The sequence below is a fragment of the Cydia amplana genome, chromosome 24 (genome assembly GCF_948474715.1).
Source record: "Cydia amplana chromosome 24, ilCydAmpl1.1, whole genome shotgun sequence".
In the NCBI taxonomy this organism is placed as follows: Eukaryota; Metazoa; Arthropoda; class Insecta; order Lepidoptera; family Tortricidae; genus Cydia; species Cydia amplana.
Window position 1 is genome coordinate 3,153,252 of NC_086092.1, and position 25,015 is coordinate 3,178,266.

At 37.4% G+C, this 25,015-nt stretch overlaps 1 protein-coding gene across 1 annotated transcript; it reads right to left on the minus strand.

Annotated features, from left to right (window-relative positions):
• Window positions 1-2,467: 2,467 nt before the first annotated feature.
• On the minus strand, window positions 2,468-24,155 carry LOC134659002 (uncharacterized). Its single transcript, XM_063514609.1, has 8 exons — window positions 24,145-24,155; window positions 22,525-22,630; window positions 21,410-21,479; window positions 19,331-19,440; window positions 17,847-17,989; window positions 16,884-17,006; window positions 14,581-14,702; window positions 2,468-2,713 (listed from the first exon to the last, which is right to left on the minus strand). The coding sequence occupies exons 1-8, from the start codon at window positions 24,153-24,155 to the stop codon at window positions 2,469-2,471; spliced, it is 930 nt and encodes a 309-aa protein (XP_063370679.1). The 3' UTR covers window position 2,468.
• Window positions 24,156-25,015: the final 860 nt, after the last annotated feature.

Sequence of the window (25,015 nt, forward strand, 5' to 3'; positions counted from 1 at the left end):
GAACTATACGCAACATTAGGATATATTGAAACGATTGAAGTATACTAAATCGTTTATTAAAGTATAGTAGTCGAATAAAATAAATCTTACAACCTTGGTATTTTAAGTTTATGAATAAGGAGATAGGTCTCCATCGTCACCATTATTTCCTATTCCTTTCTAGATCTTCGGTTCGGTATTTCGTTTTCTACCAATCTCTGGGAGTGCTGTAACAAAAACAAAACTAATTTAATGGACTTCTGTACGGCTACCATCAGTTTGTCACTGACATAAACGCCATCGAGAACGTAATTTACTTTCTATACATCTCGCTCGTACTCGCATATTAGTGCAAACGAGATGTATAGAAAGTAAATTACGTTCTCGACGGCGTTTATGTCAGTGCCAAACTGATGGTAGCCGTACTGAACGGCGGGCGTATGATGGTCATGATTACGTGCCGTCGGGTAGTTTCTATATTTGCGAAGTTTTCCACATGATATAGGTAATTGGCGGCCAACTAAAATATACTTTAGGTAATATAGAAAATGACATGAAAAGGAGAAGGAAAGATGTAGCTTCAGGCACCAGATAATTTTTGGTCCACTACATAGGTTTCTTTAGGCAGTCGAACAAGTTTGTCGGTAGAAAAAGGCGCGAAATTCATTTTTCTATGGGACGATAACCTTTAGCGCCTACATTTTTAATTTGTCACTTTGGGGCTGTCATAAATTACGTCATAAATTTTCCCCTAAAATCATGCTTCGAATGACCCCGTTTCCTCCTACGTCACGCTACCATCATCCGATGTCCAGATCCCCCCGCCCCCCAATTTAAAATGACGTAATTTATGAATAGCCCCTTTTCCTACTGACGGAAATGGCTTGACAGTCTTTAGTTTTATTAGTGGAATCCGCGGGGAAAATTTTCTTTACAGGTTTCCTTTGAGTGATCACTAGTTTATACTACGAGCGAGTAGTACTAGAACGAGCATCGATAATTGAGTTTATCGATATAGGAAGTTCCTACCTGTCAAGAAAATTTGTCCCACGGATTCCTATGTCTGCCGATGATAAAAGCAACAGTAGCAGTACTGATAGTTCCGCTACTCGATGCTAGATGTAGACACTGAAATTAATAGTCTTTTTGGTACCAAAACCAAAACTGATGTATAGAGTCAGCACTCTTGTCTTACTATATTTCTCTATGACTGTATCATAGACTAGGAATCCTCTAGATGGAGTTTAGAGCAATTATTTCATGAAACCGATGCTGCCAAAAATACTGGGGTGCGGGCAGGGCCAGATTAAGCATGACGGGGCCCCTAGGCAGTGCAATGCTCGGGGCCCCCTTACAGTCAATTCTACATACATAATGTTCAGTTGTTCAGTACAAGGATGTAAGTTTGCAATTTTAATTTCAACCTTCAGGTGTCAGTTGAGCCGATCCGAACATGCCGAGCGATGTCTTTTTCGCTCTTATTGCGTGGACATAAAGCTTTTTTTCTATCAGTTTTTGCCGATTCCTTTTTGCGTCAAGTGTGGGGAGAGCTCTTTTTTTTCTCAATAGGTAGTTAAATATTTTGCCAGGCTGAACAGCGATTGTCCGACCATAAGACCATAGACCGAGCCACATGATTAAAATTAACCTAATAATATAGACTTTCCATGTTTAAATTACACTTTATTCATTCACCAGTCAACCTAGCATGTAGGTACAGAGTCAACCTGAAAAGCAGCAAAAAACGCGTGCGCAACGAGTGCGAAATTTTTTGTGAAATAATTGTGAAAGCGTGTTAAAAAGGCCGGACCGGGCCTAAAAATCCGAAGTGAGGCGTGCTTTCATGCGAGGTCAAAGCCGTGTTTCAGGATAAGCTCAGCAAGAGCACAGACGCCAACCAATGTCCATTGTATTAAATAGCGAGGCCGCAGGCCGAGCTTGGCGCAGCGAGGCCAAAGGTTAAGCTGAAGAAGAGGAAATTTGGAAGACAAACCAAAAATTGAGGTAGAAAGTGAGGCTGAAGGTCGAGCTCAGCAATCTCCACATTACTGACTTTCCATTGATGAGGTTTTAGGCCCTCGAGAGCCTGAAATTCGAGCTCGACATTACAGACTTTAAAAGCTATAAAATAACATAATTTAGGTTCATAATCATCTAATGTTTCTGTGTCTGAGAAACTAATTTTGGACATTAGGTATGAGTAGGTACCATAATTTTTTTTTTATGAATCTTGGCTATTTGGAACAAATATTTTTTTTACGAGCGCGGGGCCCCCTAGCCGAGGCGGGGCCCATAGGCAGTTGCCTACTCTGCCTTAGGGTTAATCCGGCCCTGGGTGCGGGGGACGAGGTGAGCGAGTCCCGTGCCGTGATTGGTCCGTTCAAAGACACGGACGTCACACAAAGACACTTTGACTCGAAGATGGAGTAAAACTAGCGTACCGCAGAGGGGGTAGCGCTACTATGCTCAGTCTAGAGGATGGACTGTACTTACTCTCCCAACCTCAAATCAAAGACCGGTTCAGCTCGATGCTCGCTCCTCTCGCTCCGACTCTTCGTGTCCAGTTCCTTCGTGAGGGCTTTCTTCAGCATGTTGGAGGAGTCCACGAACTTGCACATGTACTCGTTGAGGGTGTGCATCTTCTGGAACAGGTCGCTCTGGTCGTGGGACTCTGCGGGGCAGTTCACTAACTTCTCCAGCTCGCTGGTGATCCGTTTGAAGTTGTCGGTTAGTCCTGAGAAAGTTATGGAATATGTTATTGGCAAAAATTTCATTTTTGGTACATGCTTTTATCGCTGTCTGTACTTTTTTTCCACAGGCAACTAATACTCGTCGAGACAATTCTAAAAACCCCTAACACAATTAGGTTGCGTTGTTTCATCACCGAGTTCCTATGGCCACCTCATGTCTCCATCATCAGATCAGTTCGACAGTACCATATTATTGTATTGTCATCAGGGCCCTTATTCGACATGTACAACTGTCAGATTTCGCGTCATTTGAAATTCAACTGCTGAAGTTCATTTGAAGTTCATCAAGTGCTGAAGTTCATTTGGTACAAACAATAATTTAACAAAAAACAACTTTGTTTTATTATTACTTTAAGGTTTATAATGGTTTGGTTTGGTTGTCACCTAACTGTGGATTGCTAATGTCAAATTTTGACAAGTAATGATTCCAAAGGTAGACTTGGTTCTCTATGACCTTCGGCACCATCTTGGAGTTTTTGACGTGAGAAAGGGTAATTTATAGCAAAGAGTAAAACTTTTTTTTTTCAGTACGTAAGTTTACATGAATTAATGACATCTTGTGAGCGATAGACCAACGAATGCGCTGTAGGCGATGCGGCGGCGAGTAGTGGAACTTACGTGACAATTTCCATCAATCAAAAAGGGACTACATTGCTGATGGTCGATAAAGGCTATTAATAATTGAATTTTAACAGCAAGAATGCCTTATTGACAAGCGATCTTTTTGTTGAACCCACACCTACACGTCAAATAATGCTTGCTCCACACATTCTCTTATAAACGCTCAAAATTGTAAAAAAAATTAAACAATTTGCTCATCACCTCTCTCAACTCAAGCTGCCTATTTCTAATCCACGTTAACAAACCACAAGTTGTACCTTAACACATTTCGTAAACCATATATTCAGAAAAGTCCGTATTTTATTTCTAAGTGGAACATGAATATAGCTGGTCAAGCAGATCATGACAGTAAAAAAGGCGCGAAATTCAAATTTTCTATGGGACGATATCCCTTCGCGCCTACATTTTTCAAATTTGCCGCCTTTTCTACTGACAAGATCTGCTTGACCAGCTATAGCTTGTATTACCTTTTTGGCATAAAAATAATCTAAATTAGTCAAAATATTTTGACTAAATATTGCACTACTACTACCTACTATATAGGTACCTACCTTAGTAACTTGGTAACTTTGTGTCACCAACTATTTTGATGCTACCTACAAAGAGCATCAAAATAGTTGGTGACTGACAGGTCAGGCTCCGGTCTTGGTAAGTAATGTAGCCAAATACTGGTAAGTAATATAGTCATAAGACCTACTGTATTTGGCTATAGTGTTGAGTCGCTCACTCGTGAGGCACCTCATTTGTACCACTCATTTTGTTAATTTGTCGCAGTACTTCGTACCGCAAAAATGTCTTACTTTACTCCTCTATTCATTTTACTCATTTACTCGCGCGCATCACATTAATCCGAGGTGGTAAGTTAGTCACTTCTATATAATAACTAGCGACCCGCCCCGGCTTCGCACGGGTTAACAAATTATACATAAACCTTCCATAAAAAAATTGTCGCTGTTGGAATTAATGGAATAGTCGATGCTGAAAATATGCTAGTACCTCACCTCATTTGAAGTAAGACATTGTAACACCTCATTTTAGAAAATGAGGTACTCATACAAACTCATTTTAAATTGATGTCCTACCCATCACTATTTGGCTATATTACTTACCAAGACCTAAAAGTACCTATTGTTTAATATGTATCTACACAGAGATGATTTTTAATTAAAGGAAATTAAATACATATATGTTATTCAACTACAAATAAAAAAATTAGATCTATACTTGGTCAACCAGAACTTGACAGTAGAAAAAGGCGGCAAATTTGAAAAATGTAGTTGTAGGCGCGAAGGGATATCGTCCCATAGAAAATTTGAATTTCGCGCCTTTTTTGACTGACAAGATTTGGTTGACCAGCTATATTTCAGTTTACACTTTTTTTTTGTTTAATTTTAATAAAACATTAAAGTTTTTAAGCATTAAACTTTATTTAATTTTCTTCACTATAGATTATTTTCTGATATTCAAGTAGGTATGGTGTTTCAGGTTGGTAACAGGAAATAAGAAAACCACGCTGGTGGTCCACATCTGTAAGTTTAAATATGAAACAATATAAAAACACTTAAATTAAAAACTTAATGTCTTCCCAGCTTTGCTCGAAAACATATAAAAACTCAAAAATGCGCGTTTTCCCAGATATAAAACCTAGCTAGATCGATTTTGCGCCCCCGAAAACCCCCATATAGCAAATTTCATCTAAATCGTTAGAGTCGTTCCCGAGATCCCCGAAATATATATACATATAAATAAATAAATAAATATACAAGAATTGCTCGTTTAAAGGTATAAGATATATATTATTAAAAACTTATAAATAAATTATTTGCCCTAAATCGTGGTAGTGACCTACCAAGTGCGGTAGGGTGCCCAGAAAGGCTGCAGGCTGACCGCTTGCCCCGCTGGATAACAATGCTGATCCGCATCATCAGAAGCATACAGATATAAAGCGCTTTGACAGCTCCTCATAGAGGCAACGCGCGCTAGGCCGCACGCCATAAATCTAAGCTAAAGTCTTAAATTCGAGATCATGAACATGAAATATTTGTTCGCTATAATAGTAAAATCATAGGTCTAATACCTATGATTTTAATATTATAGCGAAAAGTTAGCAGGAGACGGCCGTGCCGTGGTCGTGGTAGGTACAGCATGCGTGGACCAGACAAGCAAACCCTGAATTATTTACCTACCTATTTTACTATACCTTTGTTCACCATTGTGTTCACCTATGTATATTTACTCTTCTTTCCAAGATAATCATTTTTTTTTTCAAGATGTAACCCGTATAATCGGGCTGTATAATTTGCCTCAATTTTTTTACACAATGTTGTATGTAATTTTAATTCGATAATTAATGATGTTTTACATATTTATCATATACTATTTTTCCAATTTTTCTTGTATATTACGTTGTTTATTTCGATTGACGTGTTTATTATTTTCGTTACTATGACAGCGGTTTTTTTTTGGCATTTAGCCAGTGTCATGTCGATATAAAAACACTTTAAAAATGCAACGGAAAGGTTGAGTCCTCCATACAATGACATTATTATAACTCAAACAAGAACCATCCAAAGGGGAATGGGGGAAATTGCGATAGGTATTTGCTTCTCTATCACTCTTGCATATCCGAGCGAAATTTAAGAGGCCGGTATCGATTTTAGGCGCAAAAATGTAAAATTGATAGATTTAGTCGATGAAATTGTACACCTTCTGTTACGTAATAGAAATAACAAGTACTGGTATCTATTAGCACGTCTTCTTATCTTGCATTTGTACAGATCATTTTTTTTTTAACTGACTCTCTAAATTAGTAATGATTTTTTTTCTGATGGACGTTTAGGTAAACGCGCGTAAAGCACTGATTTAGTCGATCTTATTTGTAAATTCCGTAAAGTTTGGACTACTAAAAATGGTAATTATGTATTACACATATCCTATACTCCAACTTGCATAGACTACATTTTTGTTATATGATATTGAACAAGAGTAAATGAAAGTTAGACGAAATCAATTTTCACCAGAAATTACTTCATAAAAGTGAACATTTTTCGTGAAAATCGACTTAATTTCAACGTAATTTTGATACTTAAACAATCTACAACATTTCCTGAAACTGTTCTTATACATAATTTTTTATAATTTATAACTATAATTTTTTGATGAATTTTTAAAAACTGCCCCTGCTCGTCATATATTGCCGGTGACGCACGCTCGAGACCTTATTATTAAAAGGCAAGATAAGAAGACGTGTCAATAGAAACCAATACTTGTTATTTAGATATTAAGTAACAAAAGGAGTACAATTTCAACGACTAAATCTATCAATTTTACATTTTGGCTCTAAAATCGTTAACGGAGCCTTAATGGTGGCACATAACGAAATTGGTTTCGCGGAAGGAAACCGCCTTTATTCATCAATGTTATATTTATTAGGAACAAACGTTGACTGCCGACTGTCCTATATATTACACTACTCTTTGCTGCCGACTTCTAGCGCTGGCGGTACACCGCGAAAATCAGTAAAATGCTGCAAATGGTGTTAAAGGTCTGAAAATCGGTACGATTGATCTTTAGGACATTTGAAACAATTTGACCCGAAGCGCCAACAAATAAAAAAAAACGAGAGGAGTTATGACGTCATGTTTCTTTTGTATGAAAAAAAAAAAAATTAGAAACCTATCGTGTGTGGTATTCAACGAAAGGGCTTTCTGAGCCAATGCTAAAAATATATTACATCGTTACATTTCAGTCATTTTGTTTAAATTATAATAAAAATAGTTTTCAAAACATACCAAGTTTGGGCTTCTCCAGATACAATACCGTTAATTTTTTTTTGTAAAATATACCTCAAATTATCCGTAATATCCTCATATCTAACCCTAATAAAGCAATTTTGAAATTATTTACATTTAATTTTTTTTTTAATTTTTCAATTTTACAAAGTGTAATAATAGCCCTGCCGAATATAATGTCCGAATATTATGTCCGAATGAATAAATACGAGTAATAATGTCATTCGGGTAAAATAAGAGTATTGAAACTTGGTTTTTCTACTCCCGTACTTTTATTTGTCATTTAAAGGGTCGTGCACACACCTTTAAACCCCCTATAGTTCTTATCTTATAGTTAGCAGTATCTTTTTGGCACTTTTACGATACTTCGTGTAATCACCACTTAAAAAATATTGTATGGAATACATTGTTGCCAACCTAATTTTAATTGTCATTTCTGACAGACGAGTGAACCATAGACATGTTTTGGTTACTGGTACGATTTTTTTTTCATCTTTATAGGGCTGTATCTTCTAAACCGTGCGTCGTAGAGCAAAAATAATCAAATTTTCGTTCCCCTTTAAGAAATCCCTAAGTAAGATTTAAAAAACAAAAAAAGAAAAAAAAGGAAGAGAAATATTTACAGGGCTGTATCTCCTAAACCGTGCGTCGTAGCGCAAAAGTAATAAAATTTTCGTTCCCCTTAAAAGTCCCACCCACTGAACAACCTATCACATTAGGACATGAAACAATCATCATCATCCATTTTTATTATTATTTCATTGCATTTCAAAGTAAGCGCTTGGTCGTAGAAAAAGTATTGTATGCAACGTTGTTTAACTTTCAAAAAATACTCGTGGCGTCTTTATTAAATTTACTTACTCACGCCACTCGCCTTTTTTGACCTCTCTTAAACAACGGTTGCATAAAATACTACTGCATGTTCCTTTGGTAATATCTAAGCTTTAAGTAAGAAAAAGTTCTAATGAGTGGGGGTGGAGAACTCGGGAGAGGGGGGGCGTTAAAGGTGAGTTTTTCAGTTAATTCTTTCTTAATTCTTACATAGACAATTTTTACTACGACTTATAGATTCCGAGATATAAGCGACTTTCTGAAAAAAACGTTATATATTAATTTTATGCTTTATTTTTAAATATTTAATTGAGAGATTCATAATCACACTTTGTAAAACTGAAAAATTAAAAAAAAAACCTAAATGTAAATAATTTCAAAATTGCTTTATTAGGATTAGATATGAGGATATTAAGTATAAAATTTGAGGTATATTTTACAAAACATTTTTTAACGGTATTGTATCTGGAGAAACCCAAACTTGGTATGTTTTGAAAATTATTTATTGTATTATTTAAAAAAAAATACTGAAATGTAATGATGTGATATATTTTTGGAATCGGCTCAGAAAGCCCTTTCGTTTAATACCACACACGATAGGTACAATATTTTTTTAAATTCCATAAAAAAAAGATGACGTCATAACTCCTCTCGTTTTTTTATTTGTTGGTGCTTCAGGTCAAATTGTTTCAAATGTTCGTACCGATTTTCATACCTTTAACATCATTTGCAGCATTTTACTGAATTTCTCGGTGTACCGCCAGCGCTATATATATTATACTACTCTTTGCCTTTTCTTTAAACTTTTTTTTGACAAGTTTTCACAGACAATTAAAAATTTGACATTGATACATCAAGGCGGTTTGTTTACAAAGGGGCCTACCGGGAAGTGCGAAAATCGAAACTCAGCTATTTGCCTCTTTATCGCTCGAATATGCAAGAGTGATTGAGAGGTTAGATAACAAAATTTCGAATTTCTGACTGTATTTTTCTTTAAATATTTTCAAATACAATTAAGTTGCGTTGTTTTATCACAAAGTTAAAAAGACTTAAAAGACTACTGTCTGTATCATCACCAGGGGTCGGACAAAAAGTGCCGATGACGTAAAAATGACGTAATCTTGCACACAGGATGATGTTTGAGTTTGTATTTAAACTTCCGTGTGACATGTAGTAACAAAGTAGTATTAAACGAAGTAACAAAATAATCGTAAATAAATCCATGGAATTAATAATACAGGTGGTAGGGTGATGTAGTGAATAAAATAAATTTCTTCGTTGGTATATCTTGATTACAGCAAGAGCAGTATACGTGTTTGTCACGTACCTCCAAAAACGGAAAATTGCCACAATATTCGAGTACAGATGACATTTTAGAGCGTTTTCTTATACATTAGTAAATATACATTTTAGCTAAATATAATCGTGAAGATACATACAATAGCTAAACAATAACGAAGTCAATTTATTGTTCATCTGATTGACAATGTGTCAGTCAAAAACGTACTTACTCATTTCAAGTGGCGATATCGTTTAATAAAGAGGTTGATAAATGATAAGTGATAATTGTTTATGAAAATCAAAAATACTATTTGAAATCATCCTATAAGTGGTTTGACGTCATCCGCACTTTTTGTCCGACCCCTGATCATCACCATCAGATCAGCTCGATGGTACCATAAAAATATTGTATTTTCACCCAATGCCCATATTACATATTATGTACTTATGTAAATTTTCAGCTTCATTGAACACCCGGGAAGTGGGTCAAATTTAATTTGCATGATTTGATTGGAACCGGGACAGATGAAACTAACAAAAAGCTTGTAAAAATGTGGCTTTCCAATTTCTATTGCAACTTCAGATGAAAACGTCCTTATTGAAGCATAAGGACCCTTAATTTATGGAAAGCCACATACAACAACCAATTCGAGGCTACTAGGCGGCAAAATACGACTCAATACGAGTAGGTAGGTCAAATAAGAGTAATAAAATACGGATTTATATTTGGCCAAATATTCTTTATTGTGACAAAGTTATTCTTCCTCGCGTTATCCCGATTTTGCCACGGATCATGAGAACCTATGGTTCGCTTGACAATTAATCCCAAGAATTGGCGTAGGCACTAGTTTTTCCGAAAGCAACTGCCATCTGACCTTCCAACCCAGAGGGTAAACTAGGCCTTATTGGGATCTGTTAGGCTGTTAAAGTTTAAAATTAGCTACTCGTAAGTCTCGTAACACAACATATAAGTTTCACAAAAACTATAAATTCGGCAGAATATCTTACCCTAATCCGTAATCGAATCTTTAAAATTCCTACTCCCATCATAAAAACCGCTTTCGCGAGGCGTCTTCCTAACTTCCTGCATCCGTTTATTTACAATACAGTGGCAAAGTCCTGCAACATATCTGAAAAGTCCCCTCTTGAAGCAAAATTCGTAATTAAGCACTGGTTAAAAAGTCTTAACTACAATCAAACTGAGATGCTGTTGAAGGTCATCACCTAACTTACATGCTAACTATCTTTGTAGCCTTACACGCGCACACACACACACACACACACACACACACACACACACACACACACACACACACACACACACACACACACACACACACACACACACACACACACACACACACACACACACACACACGCACACACGCACACACGCGCACACACGCACACACGCACACACGCACACACGCACACACGCACACACGCACACACGCACACACGCACACACGCACACACACACACACGCACACACACACACACACACACACACACACACACACACACACACGCACACACAGACACACACGCACACACAGACACAATTTTTTCTTTCCTTTTTTTTCCTTATTCTTTGAATTGCTTAATTTCTGTAACTATTACTTTCATTACCTTCTATCTATTAGATTAGTCCTTGGTTCTTTACTTTACCTTCACTTTACGAATTTCGATTCCGGCCACCACGTGACAGGCATAGCCTAGTGTGGGGGCCACTGGACATTATGTATTATTAATAAGGTTTTTCTTTTAATAAATATTATTCTTATTCTTATTCTTATTCTTATTCTTACATTATAACAAAAATTACTTACATATATATTATGTACCTAAACATATTACTTTTCTAAAAAAAGGACTGAAATCTAGTGCTGCGAAGAAACGGTATTTTTGTTCGGCTTTTTTGTTGCTATTTTGGCATATGGATACATGGTAGAAGAAGTAAGTGTATGGAATCCTCCTCCATTTTGCGTGGTCCGACGCACCTGGCCGGGTTTCCGCGATTTTCCGTCAATGTTCAATACCTTATTTCTTACGAACACCTAAAATAATAAGTTTAAAATTAATCTCAATGTCTCCAGTTTGCTGTTCATTCAAACTGACAAAATCCAAATTTCTGAGGCAATATACGACCGCTGTCTTATATAAGCCATTAAATATCAACATGAATAACCCCACGTTGCGTTGTTATAAATTTAATTAAATAAATAATTATTTTATTATTTAATTTATATCAACTAATTAGGCATAGCGTCCAATTTAGAATATGGCACAGGCACTAGTTTTTACGAATTTTACCTTAATTTATTAATCAAAGGACCTGAGGTAAAAGTGAGAAGAGGTTGATATGCAGATGCAACCAGCTAGTCGCCGACGCTCCGCTTCCCCCGGGATTAGCCCTTAAGCCTGCACCTAACAGACTGGCTCATAGGGGGCTATGAGCTCGCCGTTGCGTCAATTTTCATTTTTAGGAAAAAAAACTAGTCTACTAACTACTAACAACACAATAAATGCTTATTTTGCCGCATTCTTCACTATCTCTCCCTGTTTCACTGCCATCTAACCCAGAGGACAAAAATATAGCTTATTGTGGCTACTCCGTCTTCCTCATGACTCATGATATTTTACTTCACCATAAAGTAATTGGTGTAATATCAAATGATATTTTTCGCACAAGTTACAAGAAGTTCATTGCTAAGAACCACGACGATTGGTTTAAAATTTAAACTTTATATATAATTTGTTACCTAGTAATTATAATAAATCTGTTTTCTTTTTGATATTTAGTGGTATATGTATTGCTGTATGTTTATTGTCAAGTTTTTTTTTAATTCTGGACAATTGTCATATATTCGTTTTCATGATAGATCTACACCAACGCAACTGCATGTCATGTTCTTGCGGTTTATTTTTATAACGCCAAGATCAAAATTTGACTGTTAACTCCATCTTGCGTCGAGTAGAGGAATCAAAAAACTATAGAAAATAGAAATACAGTTTACTCTATGCCATAGAATCCCCTTTTAAATGTCATAAATCCAAACATGGCGGCCATACCAATAGACAATCAAGTCTAGCGATGAAATGATTTGTTTACATGAGATTCACTGACAGATAATGATCTTTACCTATTCGACAACCCACGATAGTTCAGATTCAAATGAACTTCAACATGCGACGTCAAAATTGGCATGTCGAATAAGGCCCCAGAACTACATACAGCTGCCAATTTTCATGACGCTATTACGATCCTTGGAAGATGGTTAAATTAGTTACCTTAGATTCCATTACATAGTTACATACAATACAGATCGACCTTAATAAAAGCTTGTTAATAAAAAGCAATGGAAAGTCTTATGTTGTTGAGCATTAATAGACTTTCCGGTCGGTGCTACATCTATTGTCAAGTAGCAGTACTGATAGTTCCGCTACTCGATGCTAGATGTCGACTATGAAAATAATAGTCTTTGTGGTACCAAAATTGATGTACATGGAGTGAGCACTCTTGTCTTACTATATTTCTCTATGGTTATATCAAAGAGAATTTAGTATAGAGGCGGGTTGTCAAAGTAAATTTACTGCCATCTTTCGACACATTATTAAAACTTTAGAACGCCATTTAACTTTGATCCGTATTCTTTCACTGGTGATATGTGTTTAATTTGTTAAATATAAAAAAATGGCGCCATCTACTCGAGTATATGCATAATTGTTTTCCATCTTATTTTCTCGGAAAAGTTCGTGTTTGTCATGCTACTTCAGCCAACCTCAGTACTTTTTGCACCGAGACTGACTGAAATGGCAAGATACGCTCAAAAATGTATGCAATATATCTGTATTCCATCCCCTGCCGGGTTAGAACATGATTGGCGCGCCAGTATCTCGCGGCGAGATAGACTACCCATCCCTCTTTGATGAATATAGTTAGAAAAAGACGTGTAGTCTGACTGAATCCTACCTAGGGATTGCAAATATTCGACTTTTTCTGACGACGTATTCGAATATTCGAATAAATATTCGAATATTATAAAAAATAAGAAAAAGAACGAGAAATCGGTTTATTGTCGTTTTATTCAAAAGCTTTTTTCACATATTGCTAAAACTAATGATATTTGGCAGAAATCCACTTAATTGACTAGATTTTATCATCCTACTATGAGATGCCCACATTTATAAAAACAAGTAAAACGCTAAAATTAGACGTATTTAATATTTCTAGATAAAACTTATTATAAATGCGCCGTTGCGTGAAATATTATAACTTAAACCATCCAAACACCTAGGTATGTAAGATATTTTTTAGTAGGTAATTATTTTCCGATTTAAATTAACTTGTCACTCAGAGGCTTGTAAAAAGGCCTTTAATACCATTGTATTTTGAATCTTTATTGACTTTATTTGTTTTGGCAAGTTTTTATTCCTAATGGTCGGCTAATTATACAGGGTGCTTCCTGTAACAGGAGCAATAAATTAAACTGTAGGCTGTACTCCTCAAACTGACCAACATTTGTTCAGCAACTTTTGAAAATAACTCATGTTTTGATTTTTATTACACTTTAAAGTTTATTCTAAGACGCAATGTATTGCAAATTTTGTTATGTTTAAAGCGTGACAAGCAACATCAAACACACTGATGTCAGCGTACATTGAAGGCAATATTTTTTTTGTATGAAAAAGAGGAAGTCTAAAGGATTCATAATTTTTAAAAGTTGCTGAACAAATGTTGGTCAGTTTGAGGAGTACAGCCTTTAGTTTAATTTATTGCTCCTGTTACAGGAAGCAGCCTGTATAATATTGGAATATTTAAGGGAAAAAGTTAGTTGACTACTGGGTGGATTATTCGTGAGCTAAAGGTGCATGGTTAGATTACCAAGTTGGGCAGGTTTGGTATGATTAAATTTGATAATTGCGATAAGTGGCAAGGTTTAGACTTCAAAAATTCGCTTAACGTACGCTTGTACTGAATAAACAGAATGGCCCTTTAACTTAAAACTTACGCACCGTAAAAATAACATACTTTTTGATTTTGTTTTCTTTTAAATTGAGTTAAGTTTCAGTGAATACAGTAAAAATATTATGTCCTTCGTATTTGGGTACCTACCGTTCCTCATTCACTGTAAATACCCGGAAAACACACAGAAACTGTAACTACAGCGGATGACATAGATATTTTTATAGTAATAAAAAATATTCGAATATTCGAAACCTGAGCGGCCGAATATTCGAATATCAAAACAGGTCGAATATTCGACAAATTCGAATATTCGAATATTCGAATTGCAAGCCCTAATCCTACCTGATAACTATCATACCTGTGTCTTCAGTGTTGGTGGCCGCATGCTTCATCACCCTGACCCTCGGCGCTACCGTCTCGATAAACTCTCCTTCTCCCAGCTGATATTCCATTTCTTGCGGCTTATAGTAGGGTTGTCTCCTGAAAGCAAGAGTTATGATTATGAAGACGAAAATTGTCCTGTTTTTTTGTATGTATTCAGAATATGAAGATCTGACGAAAGTCAAAGGAATTCAAGAAAGTCAAGGTACTTTTTAGGGCTGATACAGACGGACTGCAACGATGCAGTTGGCGCGCATTCGGCGTGCAGTTCCCATACATCCCGTCTGTACCGGCCCTTAGGTGTATAAATAGCACAACAACTTATTGATTGAGGGAAAATGGACAGTCATACCAAAATTTTGGGGTATGTGTGTTAGAATTGATAATTTCATGCATTGTGGCAATCATTTCATGAAATGATCGGTTGGCCACATCATAAAAGGTCAAACCTAACCATATCATGAAGTGATAAATCAATCCCTAAACCTAAATTCTATGATTTTGCCATGAAATGTGGATTTTCAGAAGTTAGCAGCGAACCTAGTTCTCCACACATAAATTTATTTACCCAGGTCCGAGGTCAAATTTGCGACTAAAACATTTTGTACTAGGTACCTATCTTACGCGTCTTATATGATAAGATAAGATAAGATAAGATAAAAGATAGTTTATTCAAGTAGGCATAATTACAATGCGCTTATGAACGTCAAATAAAGCTTGGTAGACCGGCTCCAACCCTACACCTCTGCCCCGAGAAGATTTAAATCCCCCCTCAATTGGAGGAGGGTATCCCAATATGGGACCGGCAACAAACTCGGCGGGACACATCTTTTCAAAAATAATTACATCTTATAATTAACATGCATTACGAGAAGATAAGGGAAAAAATACAATTTAAATTACTATAGAATTCATGCAATTATACACATAAGGTGTAATAGAAATTTGATTTAGAAAATATACATATGTACATGGAATCATACAAAATCGTAGCTCTTTCAGAAAACATATCAAATTCTTACAAAAGGAAAAGAAAATAAAGTTATTAAAAGAAATGGGAAAACATATTATATAAATCTGATTGATTATTATTAATTACCAACATATAATATTTGATGTGCTTTCCTGCTTACCTGAGCTGTGTCACCTATAACTCTATACATAATACAATGTTTTTAATTGCTACTACTTTTTATTAGTTAGTTTCTGGTTTGGACCATGCATGTTTGTCTGTCAAGTAGTCCTCGACTCTGTAATAAGCTTTTAACATCAATGACTTTTTTAAGTAATTCTTAAGAGCTGGAAAGGGTAATCTTAAAGCATCCTCAGGTAACTTGTTATAAAAATGAATGCATTGCCCAACGAATGACTTTTGTACTTTACGGACACGAAACTTTCTGATAGCAAGCTTATTTCTATTTCTAGTGTTAAAGTTATGGACATCAGAATTCTTAGTGAAGGAGTCTAGATTCTTAATAACATAAATAATACTATCATATATGTATTGGGAAGCTATAGTTAAAATATTAATTTCTTTGAAAAGTTCTCTTAATGATTCACGCGCTCTTAAGTTATATATAGAACGAATGGCTCTCTTTTGTAAGACAAATATAGTCTGTATGTCAGTTATGGCTAGAACCGTAGCCGAGAAGACCGGTCCGGCAGTTCCTGAGCGGCCCCAGCTGACGTCCCTCAGCTCGTCCGTCTCCGTCTCCCAACCCGCAGTGGCTCCGGCAGCTTCAGGGGAGTACTTGCGTGGTGGAACTGTCCTCGGAGCAAAATCAGTACCGGCCTAGAACGTACCCTACCCTACGACGTATTCGTGTGCTTGCGGCGGAAGTTAAGGGAGAATAAATTTAGTTCGTTATTTTAAAAACTACAGTTTTATTTATTCTTACCGCCAACCCGTAGCACTGGCTAACAAATATAGTCTGTATGTATAGTTTCCTTTGTCATAGACATACATGTACATGTAGTGCATTAATTATTCTCCATCGTATTTTCACGGAAACGTACGGTACGAACGTGTCTTGCTATTTCAGTCAGTCTCGGTACAAAAAGTACTGAGGTGGCATGACAAGTACGAACGTATCCGAGAAAATACGATGGAAAACAAGCACTACATCGTCTACATCTCTAACTTAACCCCTCAACTGCCTTTTCCCGTATCCGTCCCAGACAATTTGGACTGCAATTATCAGTTGAAAGGTTATTAATTCAGTAGCAAACATTCGATACTGGCGTTCGACTGGTTCAAGTTGACTACTGCTCCAGGCGTACCTAAATGGGTCCGTGTTATTATCATCACAGAGAGCGTCTTTCGTCTTTGCAATGACCAGCTTGAGCAGGCTGTCGATGCCGATCTGGTGGTCGTTCAGGAGGTGCCTGTCTAGGACTGTTATCCTGAAATTAAGCGGGAGAAATTTGTACCGAATGGACACCGCAGATTAGCCGGGGCCACAGAATAAATAGGTCTGTAATAGTACTAGGAACAGAAGATTCACTCTCTAACAAAACGCGTCTATTATGACAGATATGAGCGCTAGGTGGCGCAAGCGCGAGCAGGCGTCCGTTCCGTAATAGCGGGGGGCGGCAACTACTATGGCTAGACACCAAAATTGGTGTGGGCCGCATGTACTTGTACGTACTTGTAGCGACGCGACGAAATCGCGGAGTGAGCCACGCCTGCTGCAGACGTGACGAGACGCTTTTTGCAGCGACTGGCGGGAGCATGCACCAAGCCGTGATGAGTGGCCTTTGCCCATAAGTGGAGGCCTTTGCCCAGCATTAGGAATTTAGGACACAAGATAGGCTTCAATTAAAGCTGCCTCTGTCTCTCTCTCTCCATCTGTAAGGGTCAAACTCAGAACCATGTTCAGGTATTTCCGGTGGACATCATCTACATAGTATAAAACAAAGTCGCTTCCCGCTGTCTGTCTGTCCCTATGTATGCTTAGATCTTTAAAACTACGCAGCGGATTTTGATGCGTTTTTTTTAATAGATAGAGTGATTCAAGAGGAAGGTTAGTGTATAATTTGTTAACCCGTGCTAAGCCGGGACGGGCCGCTAGTAAGAAATAAGAAAATTACCCTTTATAGCCCTTAACTTTTGGGTTACAGGAAAGACCTGAACATAGATTTGAGTTTGACCCGTAAGTCCCCGTCAACGGTCGGTCATTGTCGGCATAATTTAGGGCTAATAGCTATGATGAGATTAGGTATTTCAGCAGAACAAGTTAGAACCTGTCAGCCTCGAAGTTGCAGAGATGACATCTGAAGGTCTCCTTCTGCAGTCGCTCGTGTCCTGTGAAGTCGCTCCGAGTGGCCATCAGTGGTAGATCTTCTTTGAACGCCTTGGATGTGCACTCACTCAGCATGCACATATCCTGAGAACCAAGCGTTATCTTTTATTTTTGTTTCTAGGTATTGTACCTACCTACTTGCACCTAGATAGGTACAAAATAAAATGAAAAAATATATAAATACATATTTTTTAAACATTAATTTATAAAAAAAAACAACATAATATCGGGTTCCCCTCATCTGGCATAATATTGTTTGTCAGAAATACATTTATCGCAGAAACACTTTTAGTCGAATGATAATTTTGCATAACTATTACTTAGCATTACTATTTACTACGCATACAATACATTTTGCAGCATATCATTAAGCAGAAGATTACTGTTGCCGACTTTCATTTAGCATAATTTTATGTACCATAACCATCCTGCAGCATACTCTTATTATGGCATAATGATTTTTTCTGCTAGCAGAAAAGCGGGTTAAAGTTATTTAAGTAAGAACTGCGACCCCAACAAAATTGGACGTGTGCCAGAAAAGAAGGTTAGGTTATGTTAGAATTGCGACCTCCTACAAAAACGGATGGCTGTCAGAAAAATAGGTTAGGTTAGGTTAGGTTAGAGCTGCAACCTCCTACAAAAACGAATGGCTGTCAGAAAAATAGGTTAGGTTAGGTTAGAGCTGCGACAGACGTTGGAGCCCTGGTAGGGCAGATATCCCCTATCCCGGTGCTGGTCGCTGGGGATTTCAATGCAAAGTCAACGGCATGGGGATCCCCAGCGACAGACGTCAAAAAAAAAAGGTTAGAGCTGCGACCTCCTACAAAAACGAATGGCTGCCAGAAAAATAGGTTAGGTTAGGTTAGAGCTGCGACCTCCTACAAAAACGAACGGCTACCAGAAAAGTAAGATCAACTGCCATAAACATCACCTTTAATTAAACTTGATAGCTTTATGCCACCAAAATAGTATGCAATATATTTATCGGCGAAATCAATATTCGATCGTTATAAAACTCTGCGAAGTGATTGTATGCTAAATGATACTATGCGAAAGGTAATTCTGCCAAACGACATTTCTGCCAAGTAACATTATGCAATACAAATATATGTCAAAAAACTTTCTGCAACACATTAGTAACTCCATAATATCACTTACTAAACCTACTACACTAAGCTACAGGTAAAAAAATATCCTAAATCGCCGTCAACGGGCAGGGTGCCCAGAAGGCTGGCCGCTTTTCCTCGTTTTTTTTTAAATAAATAAAATATATTAACAGTGAAATACAATTACTAGCTACGCAGGTACCTAGATAGGTAGGGTAGACTACCCTTCTATTCTATTTTATAATTTCCCTTCTATTCTAAATTCTATGAAAAATGGTTGACAGAATGGAAATGAAAACTTGGCAAAGGCTATGCTCACCGTATTATCCTCGGCGGCTTCCTCAGGGTGCGAGAAGAGCGTGCGCCCGCGTCCGATGCGCGCGCGCAGCTTTTCGAACAGCCGCGTCGCTGATGACGTCCGCGCAGGCACTGCACCACAGTAAAACTTTTTTTCTCTTTGGTAACAACTGACAAAAAATAATTCCCAGTAGTTACCACATTTACCCACTAACTAATTTTATTGGAACAGTCAAGTGTAAACGTATGGGTACATATAACTTACTCAAAAATATATATGTCCCATAGTTCTTATTTCGCTGATATAAGAGCTATGGGACATATTTTTGAGTATGATGTGTGCACCCATATTTTTACACTTGACTGTACCTAGACAATTATTGTTATCTATATCAATCCAGTCCATCAAACTATTTTATTTTATTTTACTTTATTAAGTACCTACTTCTACACTAAACCGATATCGTACAATATCATAGGAAACATACAAACTCATAAACTGTCTTTATTAATATCTCTTGTTTTATAATGGTGATTAAATTGCTACAAGGAAATATGCGAGGCTGGGGCACAAAACATCTTTAAAATATGCCACGGCTCAAGGAATTACCTGGAAAACCCTAAATGCAAAAGACGAGAAGTAAAACTTGTTCTGTCACAGGATATAAACGGCTAGCGCTATTAAATGTACCTATCATTACATTCACTACACTTTATAAAACAACTAGCGACCCGCCCCGGATTCGCACGGGTTAACAAATTAACAAATTATACATAAACCTTCCTCTTGAATCACTCTATTTAAAAAAAGCGGCCAAGTGCGAGTCGGACTCGCCCATGAAGGGTTCCGTATTTAGGCGATTTATGACGTATAAAAAAAAACTACTTACTAGATCTCGTTCAAACCAATTTTCGGTGGAAGTTTACATGGTAATGTACATCATATATTTTTTTTAGTTTTATCATTCTCTTATTTTAGAAGTTACAGGGGGGGGGACACACATTTTACCACTTTGGAAGTGTCTCTCGCGCAAACTATTCAGTTTAGAAAAAAATGATATTAGAAACCTCAATATCATTTTTGAAGACCTATCCATAGATACCCCACACGTATGGGTTCCATGAAAAAAAAATTTTTGAGTTTCAGTTCGAAGTATGGGGAACCCCAAAAATTTATTGTTTTTTTTCTATTTTTGTGTGAAAATCTTAATGCGGTTCACAGAATACATCTACTTACCAAGTTTCAACAGTATAGTTCTTATAGTTTCGGAGAAAAGTGGCTGTGACATACGGACGGACAGACGGACAGACGGACAGACGGACAGACAGACAGACATGACGAATCTATAAGGGTTCCGTTTTTTGCCATTTGGCTACGGAACCCTAAAAACGGCATCAAAATCCGTTGCGTAGTTTTAAAGATCTAAGTATATACATACATACAGACAGACAGCGGGAAGCGACTTTGTTTTATACTATGTAGTGAAGTCCCCCGCCGCGTCTGTCAGTGTGTGTGTATGTTCGCGATAAATTCAAAAACTACTGAACGGATTTTCATGCGGTTTTCACCTATTAATAGAGTGATTCTTGAGGAAGGTTTAGATGTATAATCTGTTAAGGTTTTATGTAACCCGTGCGAAGCCGGGGCGGCTTACTATAGGTACATAAAGAGGTAACATTTTCTCGTGCTATTTTTCTAAACATTTTTCTAAACCTAATATGATTTCTCGCTGTGGATTTACCCTCTAGGAGTAATACGCTGTTTAACCTCCGAGAAAATAAGTTTAAAGTGTGTATCTGTGTTAACACTGATTTAAACTTTCACGATTTTTACATAAAACGCAAAACGCAACGCATCAACACGTTCAAGCTGATAAACAAGACCAAGTGCGGGTAGTTCGAAAAACTCGCGCGGTTAGAAGATGTTGATGTCAACTTTAGCCAGTCTTCTCCGAGACCACGGGGACAACGCCGTCCTCTAAACGTCGGAGGTAAATCTTAAAACTTAGATACGCGATTAAGTCCCGTTGTACAATTTAATAATGTGTGTCTGTTTAAAAAATTTCAGGAGTTTTTAATGTTAAATATTAGGTTAACTTACGTGTAATTTCTTTACTGGGCTTTGAATGGATGAAGGTGGTGGTAGAAGTTCCAGGGAGAGTGTGACTTTTCTGGAAACACAAGTCAAGTTTTACAAAAGGCCGTTTCAACTAACTTTAAGGCAGGACCTACACTACACTTGTAAGTTTTACTTACGTAGGGACAAAGCTATTGGTTAGAACGAGATAACGATGTTTATCTTTCATTCTGTAGTCATAGCTGTGTCCCTACTTACGTAAGTAAAAATCACAAGTGTATCTTGGGCCTAAGTCGAGTAAGGCCTGAAGTAGCGCAGGACCGAGAAAAGTGGCGCTCCCTCGTGTCGGAGGCCTATTGGTCTCATATTGGGTTACTGAGTGTCACTGACCAAAGCTGTGTCACCGACCGATTTGATCAGGAAAATAATTGGCGTCAATCTCCAATTTAAACACCAATTTAAGATTTATGGTGATATTTGAGCCCTCTAACTTAAAAAAAATGCTCCAAAACGAAAATACTAGCGTCACAAATTGGTATTCTTGTGGACGCACCCCATTTTATCGGTAATATCGATCATAATTGGCGGTCAAATTCGGCGAGCCAAATTGGCGTTTGCGTCTGCACGTCCTGATTTGATCGGAGAATTTCATCAGATTGGCGAAAAATTGTCTCTTCTGGACACGGCTTGAGTTAGTTTTTAGGGTTCCGTACCCAAAGGGTAAAAACGGGACCCTATTACTAAGACTCCGCTGTCCGTCCGTCCGTCCGTCTGTCACCAGGCTGTATCTCACGAACCGTGATAGCTAGACAGTTGAAATTTTCACGGATGATGTATTTCTGTTGCCGCTATAACAACAAATACTAAAAACAGAATAAAATAAAGATTTAAGTGGGGCTCCCATACAACAAACGTGATTTTTGACCGAAGTTAAGCAACGTCGGGCGGGGTCAGTACTTGGATGGGTGACCGTTTTTTGCTTGTTTTGCTTTATTTTTTGTTGATGGTGCGGAACCTTCCGTGCGCGAGTCCGACTCGCACTTGGCCGGTTTTTTTTCCTTGTTTTGCTCTATTTTTTGTTGATGGTGCGGGACCCTCCGTGCGCGAGTCCGACTCGCACTTGGCCGGGTTTTTGTTACCTTCACTTCGCAGGGAGATACTTCTCGGGTTGGATCCTCGTGATGAAGCTGCTGGTGCATGATGAGGGCACTCTCGAAGTTCGTGGTGAAGTCGCATTTGGGACAGCTGTAGGTGTAGGCAAAGAATCGGATAAGTTAGGGTCATCCATTATTCATTAAACGAGCAATTCTTGTACCTTTTTTAGGGTTCCGTAGCCAAATGGCAAAAAACGGAACCCTTATAGATTCGTCATGTCTGTCTGTCTGTCTGTCCGTCTGTCTGTCCGTCCGTATGTCACAGCCACTTTTCTCCAAAACTATAAGAACTATACTGTTGAAACTTGGTAAGTAGATGTATTCTGTGAACCGCATTAAGATTTTCACACAAAAATAGAAAAAAAACAATACATTTTTGGGGTTCCCCATACTTCGAACTGAAACTCAAAATTTTTTTTTCATCAAACCCATACGTGTGGGGTATCTATGGATAGGTCTTCAAAAATGATATTGAGGTTTCTAATATCATTTTTTTCTAAACTGAATAGTTTGCGCGAGAGACACTTCCAAAGTGGTAAAATGTGTGTCCCCCCTCCTGTAACTTCTAAAATAAGAGAATGATAAAACTAAAAAAAATATATGATGTACATTACCATGTAAACTTCCACCAAAAATTGGTTTGAACGAGTTCTAGTAAGTAGTTTTTTTTTTATACGTCATAAATTGCCTAAATACGGAACCCTTCATGGGCGAGTCCGACTCGCACTTGGCCGCTTTTTTTTATTATAAATGGGCTTACTCATGGCCACAGAGTAGCCGAGGCGAAGACGTGGCCTACGATGGAGCGAGCCTGCCCAGAAGGCCTGTTCACCCTTGATTTGAAGGTTGCCGGGTTATCATTCATCATCATCATATCATATCATCATCATACATATTATAAAACAAAGTCCCGTGTTCGAGATAAACTTAAAAACTATTGTACGGATTTTCATGCGGTTTTCACCTATTCTTGAGGAAGGTCTTAGTGTATAATTTGTAAAGGTTTTGTATAAATTCGTTCAACTACCCGTGCGAAGCCGGGGCGGGTCGCTAGTATATGTATATATATAATATCCAAAAATACTAAGACGAAGTCTCGGGCAAAAGCTAGTATTTATATACCTATTTCGGGGATCTCGGAAACGGATCTAACGATTTCGATGAAATTTGCTAAGTATATGAGAATTTTCGGGGGCGAGAAATCGATCGAGCTAGGTTTTATCTCTAGGAAAACGCGCATTTTTCAGTTTTCATGTTTTCTGAGCAAAGCTCGGTCTCCCAGATATTAACAATTATCACTACATAAAATAAAACAAAGTCGCTTCCCGCTGTCTGTCTGTCTGTATGTATGCTTAGAGCTTTAAAACTACGCAACGGATTTTGATGCGGTTTTTTTAATAGATAGTGTGATTCAAGAGGAAGGTTTATGTATAATTTGTTAACCCGTGCGAAGCCGGGCGGGTCGCTAGTATAATATCAATTGATATTTCACCCAGGAGTGCCGGATAACTTATAGGTTGGAATTGAACCCAGGACCTCCGATTGCGGTTTCGAAAAGTTGCACTTCTTACATCTTAGCTATACTACTTAATCATAGTCACTTACCAATAAGTCATAATTAAATCTAAAGAAAAACCTTAAATATAAATATATCGATATTCAACACAAAATATGTCAAAACTATCTTTAATGAAAGATGACAATGTAAGGTGCTGTCACCCAAAGAGTAAAGCAAAAAGTAAAGCAAAGAGTAAAATAAGTATAGATGGTCAAACCAATTTGTCAGTAAATAGGAACAAAAAAAAACTATACTCATCCTTTTCTTTTGGGTGCTAGTACTAGTGTTAGACAAAGATAGTATCTCTCTCTGTCTATGTTTGAAATAAGACAGTCCTTTGACACACTATAGTATGTACCAGAGACCAGAGAGCCAACACAGAGCACCCAACTCTGGCAAGTTTTTAAACTAAAACTTTCGATCATCGATGAAATTGCAAATTGTCAACAGGTCAACACATAATTTCTGTGAAATCCACAGACTTGTCATTTTCTATGATGAAATCTCCACAATTTCTGTGCACGTTATATTCTCTTTTTGTGCACGTGGAAATCGATTGAGACGCAATAATTATATGAAGGCAAGTATAATTTTAAAATATTTAGTTACCTGCTTACCATAAGGTAGCATAATATCATAGATAAATAAGTAAAGAAAGAGTAGTAACTCCATACATTAGTTTTCTTACCAAAACGCGAGTTATTTCGTACTCGACATCTAGCTTCAAGTAGCGGACATTATCAGTTCTGCTAGTTGACAATAGATGTCGCGGCCAACAAAAACTATAATGGTCAACAATTTTCAGCTAATATTATAAGTATAACCGAATGCACCGGAACTCTCTTTTCAACTCCTTCCGTTTATAATATTAGTTGTTAATTGGTTTAGTAGTACATTTTTCAGCATTAGCGAAACTTG

What these genes read in the sequence shown, in the direction of transcription:
- LOC134659002 (XM_063514609.1), bottom strand. An exon ending in AATAACACGGACCCATTTAG is followed by an intron (nt 14,703 to 16,883) that starts GTACGCCTGGAG and finishes TCTTGCTTTCAG; the next exon opens with GAGACAACCCTACTATAAGC. An exon ending in CACCAACACTGAAGACACAG is followed by an intron (nt 2,714 to 14,580) that starts GTATGATAGTTA and finishes TAACTTTCTCAG; the next exon opens with GACTAACCGACAACTTCAAA.